We start from the raw sequence: 19,979 nt of genomic DNA, 5'->3' as shown, positions 1-19,979 counted from the left end.
TATATGTCTATTATACCTCAATAAAAAATTACCTGCTATAATGTTTTTGGAATATAAACCTCTACAGTGTCCCAGAATCTCAGAAAAGCTTGTTGCACGTAGGTTACATATAGAAACCGAGAATTGATAACTAATAATATAGATAATTATGACTCCTTGGATATATTGTGTATACTGCAGGTTCTCCACCATATATGTGGTCAGGATTTGAGTCCATTTTTCTTAAATTTTGCAAACAAGATGATCCCAATAAACTGGAAGTCTTGGGAACATTTAAAAATTTAATTTATAGGTTACATATGTTTCTGTCTGAGAAGAGAACAGTAATTAGAAATTGTCTTAAAATATATAGCTAAACCTACCTCAAGATAGGCCAGGAGAATATGGTTCATTCTGAAATGAGGGGTCATAAAACAAACAAACAAATACTTAAGCTTTTGTAAAGAAGAACTTAGAAATGTTTTTATTGTATTGGCAAGTGGTTGCTGTCATATAGCCTTCGCAACCTGGTAACACAATTCCAGATATTACCTGTGTCAGCAAAATGCTGCCCTTCAGACAGATGACAGTTTATTAGATTTTCAAAATTGCACTTTTCGTGATAAAAATCACCTCAGGACTCAAGTACAAAAGAAATGACATGTGTTTATATGAGTTTGATTCAGAGATTAGAAGAAGTGAAATATTAATGCTATTTATTGAATGTTGTAACATTCAATACCTGCTGAGTATAAATGTACACAAAGTCAGCATAAGATTCCTTCTGTCTATGAGAGGATTGAAATCATACAAGAAGCGTTCAATCTATCAAAATTAGAAAACATTTTGGTGTTTGGTCCTCAGCTTTTGGTCTTGTTTATGGTTTCCTTTGCTGTGCAAAAGCTTTGAAGTTTCATTAGGTCCCATTTGTTTGTTTTTATTTCCATTACTCTAGGAGGTGGGTCAGAAAGGATCTTGCTGTGATTTATGTCATAGAGTGTTCTGCCTATGTTTTCCTCTAAGAGTTTGATAGTTTCTGGCCTTACATTTAGGTCTTTAATCCATTTTGAGCTTATTTTTGTGTATGGTGTTAGGGAGTGATCTAATCTCATACTTTTACATGTACCTGTCCAGTTTTCCCAGCACCACTTATTGGAGAGGCTGTCCTTTCTCCACTGTACATTCCTGCCACCTTTATCAAAGATAAGGTGACCATATGTGCGTGGGTTTATCTCTGGGCTTTCTATCCTGTTCCTTTGATCTATCTTTCTGTTTTTGTGCCAGTACCATACTGTCTTGATTACTGTAGCTTTGTAGTATAGTCTGAAGTCAGGGAGCCTGATTCCTCCAGCTCCTTTTTTCGTTCTCAAGATTGCTTTGGCTATTCGGGGTCTTTTGTGTTTCCATACAAATTGCGAAATTTTTTGTTCTAGTTCTGTGAAAAATGCCAGTGGTAGTTTGATAGGGATTGCATTGAATCTATAGATTGCTTTGGGTAGTAGAGTCATTTTCACAATGTTGATTCTTCCAATCCAAGAACATGGTATATCTCTCCATCTATTTGTATCATCTTTAATTTCTTTCATCAGTGTCTTATAATTTTCTGCATACAGGTCTTTTGTCTTCTTAGGTAGGTTTATTCCTAGATATTTTATTCTTTTTGTTGCAATGGTAAATGGGAGTGTTTTCTTGATTTCCATTTCAGATTTTTCATCATTAGTATATAGGAATGTGCTGGCAAGGTTTTTTTTTTTAATTGAAGTATAGTTGATGTATAATATTGTGTCAGTTTCAGGTATATAGCAAAGTGATTCAGATATATATACACATATCTATTAGATTATTTTCCATTATAGGTTATTATAAGATATTGACTATTGTTCCCTGTGTTATATAGTAAATCCTTTTTGCTTATCTATTTTATGTATAGTAGTTTGTATCTGTTAATACCATAGTCCTAATTTATCTCTCCCCCTTCCCTTTTCCCTTTGGTAACCATAAAGTTGATTTCTGTGTCTGTGAGTCTGTTTCTATTTTGTTTATAGGTTCATTTGTATTATTTTTTAGATTCCACATATAAGTGATATATAATATTTGTCTTTGTCTGACTTACTTCACTTAGTATAATATTCTCTAGGGCCATCTGTGTTGCTGCAAGTGGCAATATTTCATTCTTTTTTATGGCTGAGTAATATTCCATTGTGTGTGTGTATATATACACACACACACACCACATCTTAAACCAATTATCTATTCATGGGCATTTGGGTTGTTTCCATGTCTTGGATACTGTAAACAATGCTGCTATGAACATTGGGGTGCATGTATCTTTTCGAACTGTAGTTTTTTCTGGGTATATGCCCAGGAGTGGGATTGCTGGGTCACATGGTAACTCTATTGTTAGTTTTTTAAGGACCCTCCATACTGTTCTCCATAGTGGCTGCAACTATCTACATTCCCACCAACAGTGTAAGAGGGTTCCCTTTTTTCGGCACCCTCTCCAGCATTTATTATTTGTAGAATTTTTGATGATGGCCTTTCTGAACAGTGTGAGGTGATACCTCATTGCTATTTTGATTTGCATTTCTCTAATAATTAGCGATGTTGAGCATCTTTTTATGTGCCTGTTGGCCATCTGTATGTCTTCATTGGAGAAATGTCTATTTAGGTCTTCTTCTGGCAAGATATTTCTAATGCACAAGATGAAAGGACAGGATAAGTGACAGAGCTAGTTACCAGAAATTAGGCTTTCTTGTATTACATCATGGCCCTCTCATTTGTTTCCTCCTCCATCTCTCTCACCCTCTCTCTCTCTCTCCTTCTCTCTCACTCTTACTCTCTCTCTCTCTCACTCTGTCACTCTCTCTCTCTCTTAATTTATATATCTATATACCTAAAGGTTAAGTGAAAGAAACTAGTTTGGCTAATTAAGGTAAAATGATCCTAAGAAACATGGCACACAAAACAGACAGAGGTTAAAAGGATGCTTTTCAGATTTCTCTCAGAACCTCCAAGAAAATCAGAGTCACACTGCAAAAACAAACAACTCCCTTTGGAGGGGGAACCTATTCACTTAGTGGCTTCAGATCACACATTAATATAGAGAGTGAGGTAAGCTTCGTGTTTTGGCCAATTGTAGTCTCTATTAATAAATTTTAGAGGGTGACTTTATCAGTTATTTTCATGGTTTAGTATATTCATAATTAATCTATAAATAACATTCTAGAAAAATTTCTTATTGAGTTCTCTGCAAACATTCCTTCTTCTCCTTTTGATTCTGCTCTGGTCGCTGCTGTCAGAACTCTATCTCTTAAGCAACTTATCTAATTATTTATTTCCCATGACTTGCACATTTCTATTAAATCCAGATGGCTTTCAGGAAACAATACTAAAGCCTCTGGCTAGGCATTCAATGCCCCTCCTCATGTGGCCTGAAATGACCTCTATGACCTTATTTTCACACATGCATCTCAATTCCATAGACCTACTCACGTGACTCTATTCAGGAACACTTATGTCTCATCCTTCAATAAATATTCCGTATCAAATATTCCGTATCATTTCATGAGACTAAGTGGCTGCAAATGCTGTCGCTTTGCCTAGAATATCATTCCTCCTTTTATGCCTGACAAATTCTGCTCAGGCTTCAGGATCAAGTGTAACTTTATTTATTTGTGAACTCTTTCCTGAATCCTGTGGGCAAGCAATCTTTTCTTCCTCTGAGTTCCAGGAGATAGTTTTTCTCCCTATTATAACATGTGCTACATTGCGTTGCAGTTTATCTGTTTCCATATTTGACTTCTCTGTAAACTGTAAGTTCATCTGGTACCAGGATTGTCTAACTCATTATTAATTCCACAGCACATGATATGGTGTTTGTGACCAGCAGATAATCGATAAATGTTTGTCAAATTAAATTAAAGCTCCAGAAGCTCTATTCTTTGTTGGAAAAATTTCTTGGATTGATTCTTTAAAAAAAAAAAACTTTACTTTTTAAAATAAATATTTGGAGTCCTGATTTTATGTTCTAAGTAGGATGTAGTAGGTTACAGTAAGCCAATACTCCTACTATAGCAATGTGAAGGTGGATAAGTTGCAAAATTGTAGTGTTAAAAGGTTTCAGAAATCTACGGAATCAACAAGGACTAGGTGGAATAAAATTATAGAGAGGGAGGCAGACGCCGCCACCCCAGAACCTCCTGTGCTGCCCGACCATGGTCAACCCTACTGTGTTCTTTGACATCGCCGTCGATGGCGAGCACTTGGGCCACGTCTCCTTCGAGGTAAGGGACCTGGAAACCACGAAGTGACTGCTCATCCAATCCATAAAGTTATATTAACAGACTGGAGCTGTTTGCAGACAAAGTTCCAAAGACAGCAGAAAACTTTTGTGCTCTGAGCACTGGGGAGAAAGGCTTTGGTTATAAAGGTTCCTGCTTTCACAGAATAATTCCAGGATTTATGTGCCAGGGTGGTGACTTCACACGCCATAATGGCACTGGTGGCAAGTCCATCTATGAGGAGAAATTTGATGATGAGAATTTCCTCCTGAAGCGTACGGGTCCTGGCATCTTTTCCATGGTAAATGCTGGCCCCAACACAAACGGTTCCCAGTTTTTCATCTGCACTGCCAAGACTGAGTGGTTGGATGGCAAGCGTGTGGTCTTTGGCAAGGTGAAAGAGGGCATGAATATTGCGGAAGCCGTGGAGCGCTTTGGGTCCAGGAATGGCAAGACCAGCAAGAAGACCACCATTGCTGACTGTGGAAAAATCTAATAATAAATTTGACTTGTGTTTTATCTTTAAAAAAAAAAATAGAGGGAAACTGTATACAAATGATCTTTGGATCACCAGATATTTTTTTCTTGCGGAGGAATTGCCAGTTCTTGTGTGAGCTGAGGGTCAGGGTTGGCCCCTGTGCAGAGCCTCTGCTGGGGAGAGAGAAGTAGGAAGGCCTTTTGCTATTGTGTGGATCTGGAGCTGCAAATTGGAATCTTGAGGAGCCATAAACATTTGCAATCATCAAAGACAGAATTTAAATTCATATGAAATATTTACCAAGTCAACCATCTGATGGGCCATAAAGAATTGCCAGAAATTTCAAAAGATTTGAATAGCTTAGAGTATATTCTCTGATCACAATACAATTAACTTAGAAGTCAATAAAAAGATAACAAGAAAAGCCCCACTGTCTGGAAATTAAAGAAAACGTCTCATATATGAATAATTAAGAAATCAAATGAGAATTAGTTTGAACTAAATCGTAATGAAGTTACAACATATTTAAACTTGAGGGTTGCAATTAAAGCATAGTGAAATCAATGGTTACAGGGAGATGTATGCTTGTAAACATATATATTAGAAAAAAGGTTAAAATTTAATAATTTAAAATTCCATCTCCAGGAGCTAGAAAAACAACATATCAATCCTGTGGAAAAGAGAAGAAAATAAAGATAAGATCAGAAACAAATGGAATAGAAGGATAAAATCAACTAAGCTAAAAGCTTTTAAAAAACTTTTAATAAAATTAATAAAGCTCTAGCAGAACGTTTAACAAAAATAAAGGAAATCAAATTATCATTACCAGAAATTTGAAATCCATTACTATTGGGTTGGCCAAAAAGTTCGTTCAGGGTTTTCCGTAAATAAAAATCTTCCCACAAAGAAAGTGCTTGAATAGCTGCAAATATTTAAAGAAGAAATTAACACCCAGTCACCCAGTTCATGCAGCCTCTCCCAGATAATAAAAACAGGGGAAAGAGTTTTTTTAAGTGATGTCAGCATAATCCAAAACGTGACGAAGACATTATGGGAAAGGAAAATTAGAGAACAATCTCCCATACAGATGTAAAAATTATTAACAAAACATTTAAATTAAATCTAGTGGTATTCAAAAAGGAAAATACAGTACAACAAAGTGGAGTTTACTCCACCTATGAAAGGCTAATTTCACATTTCAAAATGAACATAATTCACAGTATTAACAGAGAAAAGGAGAAAAATATATGATTTTCTCAATAGATGCACAGTTAGCTTTTGATTCAATATCCCTTCTTGATAAAATAAAACTCTTAGCAAACTGAGTTATAGAAGGGAATTTCCTTAATCTGATAACGAATGTTTACAAAACACCTACAGCAAACATTATATTCGATGGTAAAATATTGAAAAATGTTCCCCTTAAGATCAGGGGAAAAAAAGGTATGCCTATTCCCACTATTTTTATTTAGTATTGTACTGGGGGTTTTATTCAGTGCATTAAGATAAGAAAAAGAAAACTCACTCAGACACACACATCAAATATCTAGCAGTTTCCTCAGTTCTCTTTGTGCTTTGAGACATGCCCGTCCACATCTGATGCTGCAACTTTCCAATTTCAGGAAACACTTTACCACTTCACAAAACTTGCAAGCTGGGACCCCTCCGATGCTCACAAGCAACCTTAAATCACTTTCAAAGTAAAGTGTCGTAGTAGTTATTATGCTACTTATGAATTTCTGGACCATACATAAAACTGTTACCACTTTTATCAGACTCCTGTTTTTTTATGTATGTGTCACTGGTGACGTTTGTGAGCCTTATGCCCCTAACCCATTTTCCCCATAAGCCCTGTGGTTTTTGTTGTGAGATTTTTGCATAGCATAGTGATTTTCAGGGACCTATATATCTATATGTAATGGCAAAACTGCCCATGAAATTCACTGAAGGTCAATCAGTGTTTTTATGTGTAAAATTTATCTCAAGGTAATTGAAACAAAGTGTGACTTTGGACTCATTTTCAAAATAAATAAGAAGCTATTAGGTATTTGACTCTGTGCCCATGTTCACATGTGTTCAGGAATTCTTTTCCTCTCAGAATAACACTTTTGCTATTGTGTAACACTGCTCTCTGCAGAAAACATATTATAAAGATTAAAATAATTGACTTTCTACATATTTATCCAATAGACAAAATTGTGTTAAAGGCATCGAGCCTGAACTAGTCAGTTCACGCCACTTCTAACAAGAGGTCCTCAGCCCCTTTGGTGACGGCACGTGTCGCAGGTTGCAATGAAGTGGGTTAACGTGGATGTTAGTCATGTGGGATTTAGAGCTGCCTAGAATGCGGTAATACAAATAAAGAATATACTCTCACAGGAACAAAATGGTAGTTTTAAGGCAGTGGTGCAAAATTTGATAGCTTTGGGATGGGTAGGTATGTTTTTAATGAGGTATTTGGAAAATATTCATAAAGAATAAGCTGTCTGTGATACGAGCTGTTTAATGTCATCTGATGGGAATATGATGAGGAAGAACATTTTTAGGACAAGCTTTATGTAACATTGATTGCCACAAAAGGACTGTCTTGTAAAAAAAAACATAAAGACCGCACCCCAGATTCCTTATTGTAACATGAAAAACAATAATAACTAGACACAAAGTTCAAAAGGAGCTTGGGGAGTTCTAGTATCTGACAGCTTATGCATCTAATTACGATATGTCACCAGAAGTCTGATTATGTTGGAGGGAGGGAAGGAGGGGGTGGGAGGTGATGAGATGGCAGTGCCTAAAACAAAGGATAACATTGTCTCTTTGTATCTGGATCGCTGTTCTTTGGATCATAAGGGAATCTGCAGTGTGAATGAACTCTTTGCCCTGTTGGTGCAAGAAACGAAGTGTTGCTGCTAGCTTGGGCACTGTCACTTGATGCTTTGGTATGAATACGGCAATGATACTTATCTTGTTTGGTTTGTTTCAGATTTTAGTGTTCACAGAGAGTATTTTAAATTTCAAACCATTTGATTCAACTTGAAGTCTCTACCTGCTCTTTTAGGGCACAGATAGGAATGGTAGGATTAAGGGGTGCTTTCTGACTCATCTCTTTCAATCCTGGCCAATACAAGAGGAACGGAGCCATACAGCTGTGGAGAGCACAGCCAGCCTCCCTCCCCTGCAGGGAGGCAGATTCCAGGCCCCCCGAGGATCCCACAGAGGCCTTCAGACTCACCTTTGCCAGCCTTTGGCAGGCTGGCTTTTATTCCCAAGAAAAAGGGAGTCAATTAAATGGACTTCCAAAAAACTGAGTCCTGTATTAAAGGGACCTAGGAATGCCGGAATACAGCTTTGGTAAACTGCTTCGGTGGGTGAAAGAGTGGTGTTCTGTAGATCTCCTGCTGCACTGTGTGGTTTTGAATTGCCTGCTGAGAAAGACAAGCCTGATTTTCCTCTGTGCCCCTGGCAAGCCTGTGTAGTTCTAAAGGTCAGAAACAAGATTAATAAGGGTACACACAAGCAGAGTTTCCAAATTACCTCTTTACCCATATATCGTTCATGCATTATTCATCAGCTCTTCTACTGTGTGCTGAGAGCTGGGATAAGCACTGGTGAACAAAGACAAGTATGACGTGGACCCTATTCTGAAAGAGCATCATCTAGTAGAGAAGGACAGGCAGGAAAACAAATAAGGGCCATTAACATGTTGTAGGGACTCTGAGAGAATCAGCGCCAGAGGAAGAGTAGTCCTGTTTACCTAGAACACGGGTCTTTAAACTGTTTTTTCCTCTGGATCCATTTGGCAGTTGACAAGATTTAGGTGTTGATGTTCCAGTTTCAAGCAAATGCTCAACAAAATATTTATTAAACATATAATTAAATGTGACCGTGTTGGGATCATAAGTTAAATTACAGAACCATAGCTACTGCCCTAGTTCCTAAGGATATGAAAAGGAAATTAAAGCATATTGTTCTAAGTTACTCTGAAAATGCCATAGTACAGGTGAAAGAACCCGGAACACCTGTTATTGCTTGACTTTGCAAACAACTAGCTGTGTGATCTTGGCCAAATCACTTAATTTGACCTCAGTTTCCTTATACGTAAAATGAGAAAGTCTCCCATTCCAGACAGTAATGATTACAGAAAAACTCAAAGATAAGACTAAAAATAGAAAAAAAAAGAAAAGTGTAAATTCGTAACGGAATTTCTCCATGTATAAACAAACTTTAGAGAGAAACTGGATGATTTTGGACTTCCCTTGAAATTCAAGCCAAGTTGGGAGCCAGATGGTTGTTACCCACAAACCCCACATGAGATGAATCTCAGGAAGCCCATCTGCTTGAATTCCCCCCACTTCCACATGGAAGTGAGGATCTCTAGATATTCATAATCCAGTGAGTCATTTCATCTTCTCTTTTCTCGTGCGTGCCAAAGAAAATTTCTCCAGAGGAATATAAGAAATCTAAGTTCTGACTGGTGTCCCTGGAGTCTGCATAAATGGTTCTTATCATGAGTATCTGTAGAAAACTCAGAAGAGTACAAGGTAATATTCTGCGTTTTATAAGTGAAATTCTATTCCCTACGACAGCTACTCAGAACTTCTAACCTTGATTGTTCAAATCAGCTTCCCGTTTATGGTTTCCTCTCCCGTCCAATCCACTAATAGTGCACTGCTGGATTAATCTTTTAAAGCAACTCTGTCCAATAGAACATTCTGTGATGATAGAAATGTTCTATATCTCTCCTGTCCTGTATACAGAAGCTGCTAGCTTTTGGGCATTACTGAGAATTTGAAATATGGCAAATGCAAGTGAGGAGCTGACTTTTTCATTTTATTTAATATTGATTAATTTAAATTTAAACTTAGGCAACTACCTGTGCTGGTGGCATCTGCACTGAACATTACAGTTCTCAAGCACAGCCCTGACCATGTCCCTCCTTGACTCAAAATGTTATGTACCTTTGTTCTGCTTAAAATGTACCAATAAAGTATCTTAAACATTCAAGAAATTCCATAAACTGTTTTCAAACTTTGCTTTTTATGCAATCAGTATTTTATCCGAAGTGAAATATTTGCTGTTCTCAAACCTATCTTCTGTTTTCCAGCAGTCACACTTTCCTTACGGTTTTTTAAACGAGTATTTTGTTCATTTAATTATATCTGATGTTGAAATAGCTCAGCTCAGTTTTCCCAGCCTTTATAAGATCTTATCTCATTCTTATCAGTTGACATCTCTCATGCTCATGAAATCCCATAGCCCTTTCTTATGACATTTAGTACATTTTACTGTATATTGTAACTATTTATGTATATACATTAAGTCCACTACTAGACTGTAATCTTCCTGAGACTGTTGCCCATGTCTGATTTAACTTTGTATCCTTCCTGACTCTTTTCACAAAGAAGAAATATAAATTAATCATTAAGCGAAAGTCAATATCATTGGATTTAAATCCCAGTTACTTGAACTACTACCTGTGTAATTGATTAGCACCATGCCAAGGTACGTAGCAAGGATGCAGCAAATGCTAGCTAATTCATAAATGCTACAGATGTAAGTTCAGAATTTTCATAGGCAGATTGTCATAGTTACTTTTGATGCACAAACAAAAGGCCATATTCTTTCACTGAAAGAATCACACAATCAGCAAATATCTTATTCTCCAAGACCAAGTGTGATAGAAAGAAGCTTGTTCTCTCTCACAGCAGAGAGAACCATTCTTGATCTATATTCACCTCTCTCTCCATCACTAAAAAGTAGAGTTTGGGGCAAAATGTCAAGAAAGAAGACTTGAAAGTTAGCCCCAGGGCAGGACCAACAGTAGATAATCCTGAAAGCTATTCCTTGGTAAAGGCAGCCCCATTTCTACGGGAAGCATGTGGTTTCCTGCCCTCCTGCCATCCACTGTGTTCCTGTTGGCAGCACCAGGGTTGAATGACTTATTTTTTTTGGCCCTGGGCTTGAAAAGAATTATAAAGATACATGGGTAAAAGGGAAGAGAACAGATTTAAGGGGAAGCTGCCCTTCTCAGCATTTGAGAGAATTCTTTGTTCTCTGCTTTTGGACACTAATCTTTGGGTTATTTAGGCTGACTTTTTCTACAATGGTTGAAATCAAATGCTTTCAAACCTCTACAGTAGAGAATTTTAAAGATTTTTCTCAAAGACATAAAATTCTACTAAAATATTGTTGATTATGTTTAAATTACCAAATTCTTGATTCAAAAATATTTCTAAGGAATAGAATTGCTTTTATCTACAAAATCACTTGAACTAACTTCTGACCTACTCTTAGTAAGTGATAATGACTGATCTGCTTTAATGAAATAATAGGATGTAAATCATCTGGGTTTGAATCCTAGTTTGCTATTTACTCACTATGTCATTAATTTTCTTACCTATTAGAGTCAGCTCCTTCTAGGTTCGAACATGAGTTGGGGCACTTATAAACTTTACAGTCACTCACAAGTTACTTAAGTTTCTTCATGTATGAAATAAACTATAAAATAATGATAATTCCTACTTCTCAAGAATGTGGTTAAATATGAATTGAATTTACATAAAGCGAATAAAGCACTTTGCACAGTACCTGGCACATAAAAGGCACTCAATACATTTAAGTACCCTATGTGGGTAGTTTGTACTTTGTACAAACCCTATGTGGTTTGTACTAAGATAAATGCTATAAATTATTAAAGAACAATTTCTTCTTTGGGCTGTTTATAACTCCTCCATGTAACGTTGACTATACTATTTTTTAAATCTTTTATTTGGAAATAGTTTATAGCTTACCATAAAGATGCAATGTTGGTACCAAGAACTCCATATACCATTTATCTAGATTCAAAAAGTTTTTAATATTTTGTTCCATTTGCTTTATCATAAGTACTCTCTTCATATATTATACATCTATCATTATATCCTAGGCTGGGCTTTTTATAACCACATGTCCAGCTATCTACAACAGCAGAGAAAGTTTTTTTTCTCTTGTTATTCATTATCACGGAAGACATGTGGCTTTCTTATGTAAAAACTAGACCTAAAAACATTTTGGAAACGCCATACTCCAGATATGCCACTATCTGATCTGTGTATCCAGCACATTACCTCCATATTAAGCCTCCCAGAGCAATACCTGGAGTGGTTTCCCCTCTAGAAAGTGAAGCGAAGCATTAGAGCAGCATTCTCAAACACTTCAGTTTTAGGGCCCCTTTCCCCACTTACAAATTACTGAGTATCTCAAAGAGCTTTTTTTAGGTCTGTTACAGCTATCACTAGTTACCATATTGGAAAATAAACTGAGGAAAACTTTAAATATTTATTAATTCATTTAAAAATAATAATATTAAACCCACTACATATTAACATAAATAATATACTTTAGTGAAAAAAACTATATTTACCAATAATAAAGATGTTAGTGAGAAGAATTGTGTTGTTTTAATTTTAATCTTTTTAATTTCTGTCTTATTAGATGCCAATTAGATTCTTATTAGATTCTCATATCTGGTCTGAAGTCAACCCATTAAAATATGCTGTTTTGGTTGAAGTATAAAAAAAAGAAATCCAGCCTCATGCAGTTCATGGGAAAAGGAGTACATTAATTGCCTTTTCAGATAATTTATCTTTAAAACTATATCAAAACTCAGTAAGTGGTAGTTTCTTAAAGATTAATTGCAGCCCTATCTTTTAATATTCTATCAGAACGATGCGCTCTATTACTTTTAAATCCATTGGCTTCTTTTTCACTTTAAATGTGTCTTTTACCCATGCATACATGGTTTTGTATCATCATTCATTGGCCATTTGAAAAGTATTGGTTCACTGAGTTGTGCAGATCTTCTGCATATTTCATAAATATCAAAAAACACATTTGTTAATATGCCCGCTAGTCTCCTTAGAAAATCCAACACTGGGAAGCTGTTAGACACATAGTGGCTCGTAAAAGTCTTAAAAATTTGTACTTTGCTTGAACGTTTTAATTATATCGCTGGCAACAAATACTGTCAGTTGTTTTCTTTGGAGTGACAGACTGACTTCATTTGTTTTTGAGAAAACATCTGCCAAATACTCACTTCTTTTTTTAAAAGCAGTTTATTAAGATATAATTCACATACTATAAAATACACCAATTTAACTTTTAGAATTCATTGGTTTGCAGTATATTCACAGAAGTGAGCAACCACCAGTACAATAAATTTTAGAAAATTTAATCATTCCCAAAAGAAAGCTCACATCCATTTGCAGTCACCATAGCTTCAGCACAACCCTCAAATCTTAGAAATCACTAATCTACTGTCTGTCTCTATGGATTTGTCTATTATGAACTTTTCATATAAATGGAATCATACAATATGTGGTCTTTTGTGACGGGCTTCTTTCACTTAGCATAATGTTTTCAAGATCCATTCATGTTGCAGCATGTGTCAGTACTTGACTTTTTTTGTTGTTGTTGTTGGTACGCGGGCCTCTCCCTGTTGTGGCCTCTCCCGTTGCGGAGCACAGGCTCCGGACGCACAGCCTCAGCGGCCATGGCTCACGGGCCCAGCCGCTCCGCGGCACGTGGGATCCTCCCGGACCGGGGCACGAACCCGTGTCCCCTGCATCGGCAGGCGGACTCTCAACCACTGCGCCACCAGGGAAGCCCGCCTGTCTTTTTTATTATAGCCTTTTTGATGCATATGAAGTGGCATCCCATTTTGGTTTGGGACTGCATTTTCCTAATGGCTAATGAAGTTCAGCATCTTTTCATGCAATATCGTTCACTTATATATCTTCTTTTGAGATATGTGTAATCAGAACCTTTGCCGATTAAAAAAAATGGGATATTTGTCTTTTTATTGTTTAGTTTTTAGTTCTTTATACATTCTGGATATTAGACTCTGATTAGATATATGATTTACAGATATTTCTTCCATTCTGTGAATTGTCCTTTCAGTTTTTTGATGGTGCCCTTTGAAGCACAACAGTTTTTGATTTTAATAAAGCTCAACTTATCACTTTTTTTCTTTTGTCAATTGTACTTTTGGTGTCATATCTAAGAAGCCTTTCCCAACCTATGGTCACAAAGATTTACTGCTATATTTTATTCTATGGATATTTCAGTTTCAGCTTTTACACTTAAGCATATGAGCCATTTCAAGCTGATTTTTGTGTATGACGTGAGGCAGGGTTCTAAGTTCATTCTTTTGTATATGGATGGATACTCAATTCTCCCAGCACAATTTCTTGAAAAGATTCTTCTTTCTCCATGGCACCCTTGTCAAAAATCAAATGACCATAATTAAATGGATTATCTCTAGCTTCTCAGTTCTATTTCATTTATCTATATGACTGCCCTTATGACAGTACCACACTGGCTTGATTACTATAACTTTGTGGTGAATTTTGAAATCAAGAAGGATGAGTCCTTCAACTTTGTCCTTTTTCAAAATTGCTTTGGTTCTTCAAACACCAACTTCTGAATAACCATAATTTGTTTGTTGGTTGTTCTTTCAAGTAAAAGTTATATTCTGTGGTAAGAGTGGCTAGTTCCACTCTCAGGCTCGCAAGTGCTTTTGTTCAACACAACTACTGGACTTCATAATATGTAGCAGAAGTGCTCTATGCTTCTCTTTTTATCACACAGAATATTAAAGGATGTGTACTCAAGGGCCAAGATTTATACATTTAACAAATTTTACTACTTTATTAAGACTTCTTTAGAGAAATTGCCTTTTAATATTTATTTATTTATTTTACACGTGTGTGAGACCACAATGACCACAAGTGCTACTACCTTGATTCCTGCTCAGTCCATAGCAGTTTTGCCCATCACTGAATTTGCACCATCAGTACAAATGTCAACACAGTAAAAAAGGTAAAAATTTCTCTGCATGTATTTGGTAATACCAAGTCTGGTAAAAAAAAAAAAAAAATCTGTGAGGAGTAAACTTTTAAAATGCCATTTTACAGCCCGCATAACTTCAGAAAACCTGTCAACAAACATTTAATTCATATTTTATTGCATATATCTTTAAAACTATATACAGTAAAAATAATTGTCCAAGTAATCTTGTCATAGTTATGAATATTTACCTCCAGTAGAAAATATAGTTATTATTGGTGCTATCATTACTTGGATAAGGATACTTTTTAGGTCTTTTAAAATATTCCTTTGACCCAGAATAGTCTGTGATTGTGTAATAAGGTATTTTCTGTATACATTGCAATTTGTGGCTATGGCATTTGAGATAGCATAAAATATTTTAGACAAAATGTTCTTTCAGTGAAGTTTACATTTTTTCTACTGTAATTACCAAATGCCAGAATTAATTTTTCTCAGATCATTATTCCTTTAGCATAGTTGACAATCCCAGGCATTTAACTCATTCATTAAAATGCAGTAGTGATTTCTCCAATGGTTTTCACTACCAGTAATGACATGCGTTATTACACATTACTAATTTCCATGAAGAACAATGAGATACTATGTTATTGGTATTTACATTTACAGGACTATACTTTGTTGCATGCTTATAAAGAAAATGAAAAAAGGACCCAGATCAAATTAGCATCAGTTTTTTTCTTAAAGATTAAATAATCACTATATTAGTATATGATGTTAGAATTGCTACTAAATATTTTTATTATTATGTAATTTCATTAATAATTGGAATAAACATATGGCTGAGAAGGACAACACTGAAATTATTAAAATAAATATATGATGATAGTTATGAGTAAACTTGGAACTAAAAAATTTTTTCAAGACAATTTTTGGATTAAATATTCTGAAGTTTTTTTCTTTGATGTTTTGCATTTGCGTTTGTTGTCATTGTTACTTTCTCCAGTTCTAAGCATTTATTAATTTCAAAACAAGCCACTTAACTTGTGAAATTATCTACTTTAAATGCTTTTTTGTGTTAAATGTTAAATGTCTTATTGTGCTGGTATTCCAGTGTTTACATTAGTACTCACTAAAATAAAACAGTTACTTTTTGATAAAAGTTAATTTGTGATTTGAGCCACTGAAACAACACAATGCAAGCATTTCTCAGTTTTGCCTTGAAGAGTCATCTTCAATTTTATAAACTAAAAATGTAGAATTAATAATCAGGCTTTATATCTGGTGGACAGTATATCAAAATATTCGCATATGCTCATTGATTAAAACACTTATTCAGTTGGACAGCCACTAATTGATATGCAAATATTTCATCCATTAAGGTGAGCTTTACTCAAAATGTATGATTTGTCTTTAAGATTATAGCTCCTCATTTCAAAGACATGCTATTTTTACCCTATTTGTATGAAGCAACTGTGACATGCAGGGACTGATTAGCTTAAACCACAGATGTGTTTGCCTTAGGGAAGTAGCAGTAGCCTAGTTTTCCCCATAAATATGATAGCCAGAATTCAAATTATTTCCAATCCAAAGCCACGACTGTCCCAATTCTAGTAGTTCAGTGATTAAATTGGAATATAGTAAAGAGGAAAGGAAGATTGAACCTGTAAACATTTAATGTCTGTATGTTTTTTTCTAAGGCTAAAAATAATAATTCTGTATATTACTAGGGATTGGCTCTCACTAGGCTAACATCGGTAGGCGACTCATTTACGCAGCACTTGAAAAATTCATTTGCATCAGTCATCGACACATGGATGCATAATGAGGGCGGGTATTTTTCAGGAAGAGAACACACATTTAATTTGACATTTTCATGTTAAACTTGAGGCAGCCAGCTTCCCTGGCTTTCCTCCATCTTTTCATCCCACCAAACCTTCCCTCCTACCCATCAAATCAGCAGAGCATTCTGCACCCTAAAACATAGGCAGATGGGTTCTTGTGTCATTATTTGTAATCCGATTGAAAGATCTGTTTTTGCTTCTCCTGGCCCCCATCCCATAGTTCTCTAAAATCAACATTCCGTTCCTTAAATTCACGATCTTTCTTTTTTCTTAGCAAGAAATGAAACTTACCAATAGCATTTCTTTGCAACTTTCTCATGTACTTTATAGTCATGCATAATCTCTGGGTGAGAGTAATTCACGTAAAGTGTTGGAAACTGTTTTTCTTAATTCAGTAACAGTAGTACACTTCTAAAATGGAAAGTGCCAGATAAATGCCATATAATAACAACAATTTTATCGAAGTCAAGTCATCTAGCCTTTCCTATAAATATAAATGCTTCATTATTTAAGCATGCATTTAAGAACCATTTTCGTGGGTTCTCTTTATTCATGACTATTTATTCTGAATTATCTCATAATTGGATGATTTCTCATTTTCTTTTAATAATTGCTTGAAGCATCTGAAAAGCACTAAGTGTTAAGAGGTCATTCCTTAACAGTGACTGTTAGAATTTCTTGGAAATGATTTTCCTAGGTTTCTAGGTTACATTTTTCTTGCCCCATTTGTATGCCTAAAATTCTTTGTTGAGCCAGGGAGGGATATATAATATTATGCTTTTAAACTGTGCAATCAATACTTGTGTACCTACATCCTTGAATTTTTTTAATCTATAAAGAACTACATAAATCTAATGTGTAAAATATAAAGAGAGCAAGCCCCGCTGGGGACATATGAAATATTGAAAAATATAGTAAGAATAAAAATCAGCTTAAATACTGAACCCTGAAACGACATTTTACAAAGTGGCATTTCCCATTCTTTACATTCATAAAAAAACCTTGCCTTGGGTCATGGGAAAAGTGAGACTCTCCAAAGTTCATGGTAGTTGATTAGACATAGTTAAATCTTTGCATAAGAAGTACGAGTGTTTGGACTTTTAGCTTGACCAAGGTAAAATTCATATTCTATATTTAGTAGGTACTCTAACCTGATTTAATCACAAATTACAGATATATCACAGTGAGGGAAGGAAAAGGAAGGGTGGCAATGAAATGAGACAACTGGTTTTCCCAGATCTTTCATTTGACCTCTTCATCCTCAGTCCCCCATCTTCTTTGATTCTATCTTTCCAATCCTTCCAAAATAATTTGAAAGAAATGCCTTATAGGAAATGCAAACTTTCTAGAGATAGGCAACAAAAAGGTTGAAATTTACCAGTGTGTGATTTTCACCAGAGGACAAATACTCTTTCACTCCCTTTCAGTCAGATGAACAAAATGCTCGTTATTATATTTTAAGTTTTCTACTGCATACAGAGTACGTTGTTCAGTGTCAGGAAAAGTTGATTCTGGAAAGGTAAAATATCCATGCTTCAGAGAGTTTACATGTTAAGAGCAAGTTGATAGATAAGTGATAATTTAAAAAAAAAATGAGGCACAGATGTTACAAAGATTTTTATTCAACTAATAGTTTTTTTAAAAAATTATCTAGCATCATGTAGTGAAAATTCATCATACTGGGGATCAGGAAATAGTGCTGATTTTGGCTCTGGCTTGATTGGGTGTGACCTTGGTTATGTCATTGAACATCTCTGGGTTTCAAATTTACTGTCTAAAGAAAACAAAATTGATCGAACAATCTCTAATTCATAGTCATTCTGTATTATTTCTTATGAGGAAAAATGTTCTTTTTAAGGACAGGTGTTTTCACAATACTCCTGTTAATGCACTTAATGCCTCTATCATATCTTTTGAGTTTCTGTCTGGTACTTAAGATTCTCCTATATAACTATATATATCTTTAGTGCATATATTTTTTTATGAAATGAAAAACCTTGGTTTTTTTCACATGGTTAAGCACTTTTCATGGATAGCTAATTCTTCACAGCACTCTCTGAAGTATTATTATAATTATGCCTGTTTTCCAGGTAAAGACTTGGAGACACCATGAGATTCGGTCGCTAACCCAGGGTCACATTAACGGTAAATGGGGAACTGAGATTCTGACCCTGGGGCCCACTTTCTTAACCACCCTACTGCATTTATACCTACCAGCATTACTGATTTCACACCACTCTCCATATTTTTCCAAATGTTTCTTTTTCTAGACAGATCCATTTTTTTGTTTCGAAACAGAAGGCTATGTGCTCATTCAGGACTGCAAATCTTTATATCTTGTCCCCCATCTTGAATGCTTTTATCGAATCTCTCTTCTCTAGGCTCCAAAATGGCACAGTGCTCCAGGTGGCCACTGCATCAGTTAGTCAGAGTTGGCCTCTGAGAATAATCCTCTGCATCAGCACATGTATATGGCAGTGGCTCCCAGCTGGATTTCAGGGCCCTGCCTGTTCTCCTGGGCACCTCTGCTGTGCCAGAGGCTCCTCAGCTGACATCTCATTTCGCCCAAATTTGCAACATCCCTGATCCTCTTACAGGTAAATGCACCACTTAATCTCACCAAGCAAAAACTTAGGAATTCTAGGGACTTCCCGATGGCGTGGTGGTTAAGAATCCGCCCGCCAATGCAGTGCACATGGGTTCGAACCCTGGTCCGGGAAGATCCCACATGCCGTGGAGCAACTAAGCCCATGCACCACAACTACTGAGCCTGCGCTCTAGAGCCCATGAGCCACAACTAATGAGCCTGCGTGCTGCAACTACTGAAGCCCGCGCACCTAGAGCCTGTGCTCCGCAACAAGAGAAGCCACAGCAATGAGAAGTCTGTGCACAGCACCGAAGAGTAGCCCCCGCTCGCAGCAACTAGAGAAAGCCTAAAAAAAAAACTTGGGAATTTTAGATTATTCCCTCTTTCTCATCATATACACCCAGTCCCTGAAACCTAGCAGTTTTGCTCCTTTTGTGTCTCTCAAATCCCATTTTTCTCCATTCTCATAGCCATTGCCTTAAGTCCTTATTATTTTTTGTCTGAATTATCACAATAGCCTTCTTATCTGCTCCCTGTGTCTCCCACCATGCCCTGTTCCAGTTCTGCCAACGTAAATCTGGCACAGCAATCTTCAAAAATGGCTAATCTTTCAGATTTCCTACATAATTGTCAGTATAAAATTTAAACTCTTTACCATAATTTTTAAGGTTTTTCCTTCCCTCCCTCCCTACCTCTCTCACTTCTCCTGACACTGTTCTCCTCAGGGGAGGTTCAGCAACCTTCCCCCAGTCTCCCAGCCCCTCCTGTGTATTCCTCTACTAGAACGAACAAGTAGGACCCTGTTCTCTCAGTGCTTAGAGCCCCAACACCTAGGCATTTTAATATAAAACTTAAGAACTCATACTTTGAAGGTACACAAACCTGGTTTGAATTACTGGTGCACCAGTTACTAGCTTATTTGGATGAGCTTGGACAAGTAATGTGACCTGCCTGGGTCTTAGTTTCCTCATCTGTAAAATGGACAGAAT

At 36.2% G+C, this 19,979-nt stretch overlaps 1 protein-coding gene across 1 annotated transcript; it reads left to right on the top strand.

Moving 5' to 3' along the window:
• The first annotated feature begins 4,160 nt into the window (after nt 1-4,160).
• Nucleotides 4,161-4,776, top strand: LOC137228633 (peptidyl-prolyl cis-trans isomerase A-like). The gene is made up of 2 exons (XM_067745560.1): nt 4,161-4,262; nt 4,330-4,776. The coding sequence occupies exons 1-2, from the start codon at nt 4,194-4,196 to the stop codon at nt 4,753-4,755; spliced, it is 495 nt and encodes a 164-aa protein (XP_067601661.1). The 5' UTR covers nt 4,161-4,193; the 3' UTR covers nt 4,756-4,776.
• Nucleotides 4,777-19,979: the final 15,203 nt, after the last annotated feature.

The sequence above is a fragment of the Pseudorca crassidens genome, chromosome 8, assembly GCF_039906515.1.
Source record: "Pseudorca crassidens isolate mPseCra1 chromosome 8, mPseCra1.hap1, whole genome shotgun sequence".
NCBI classification, from domain to species: Eukaryota; Metazoa; Chordata; class Mammalia; order Artiodactyla; family Delphinidae; genus Pseudorca; species Pseudorca crassidens.
The sequence above is the reverse complement of the archived record's forward strand: the minus strand, read 5'-3'. Positions and strand labels throughout refer to the sequence as shown.

What these genes read in the sequence shown, in the direction of transcription:
- LOC137228633 (XM_067745560.1), top strand. Translation starts at nt 4,194, where the DNA reads ATGGTCAACCCTACTGTGTTCTTTGACATCGCCGTCGATGGCGAGCAC. An exon ending in TGGGCCACGTCTCCTTCGAG is followed by an intron (nt 4,263 to 4,329) that starts GTAAGGGACCTG and finishes AACAGACTGGAG; the next exon opens with CTGTTTGCAGACAAAGTTCC.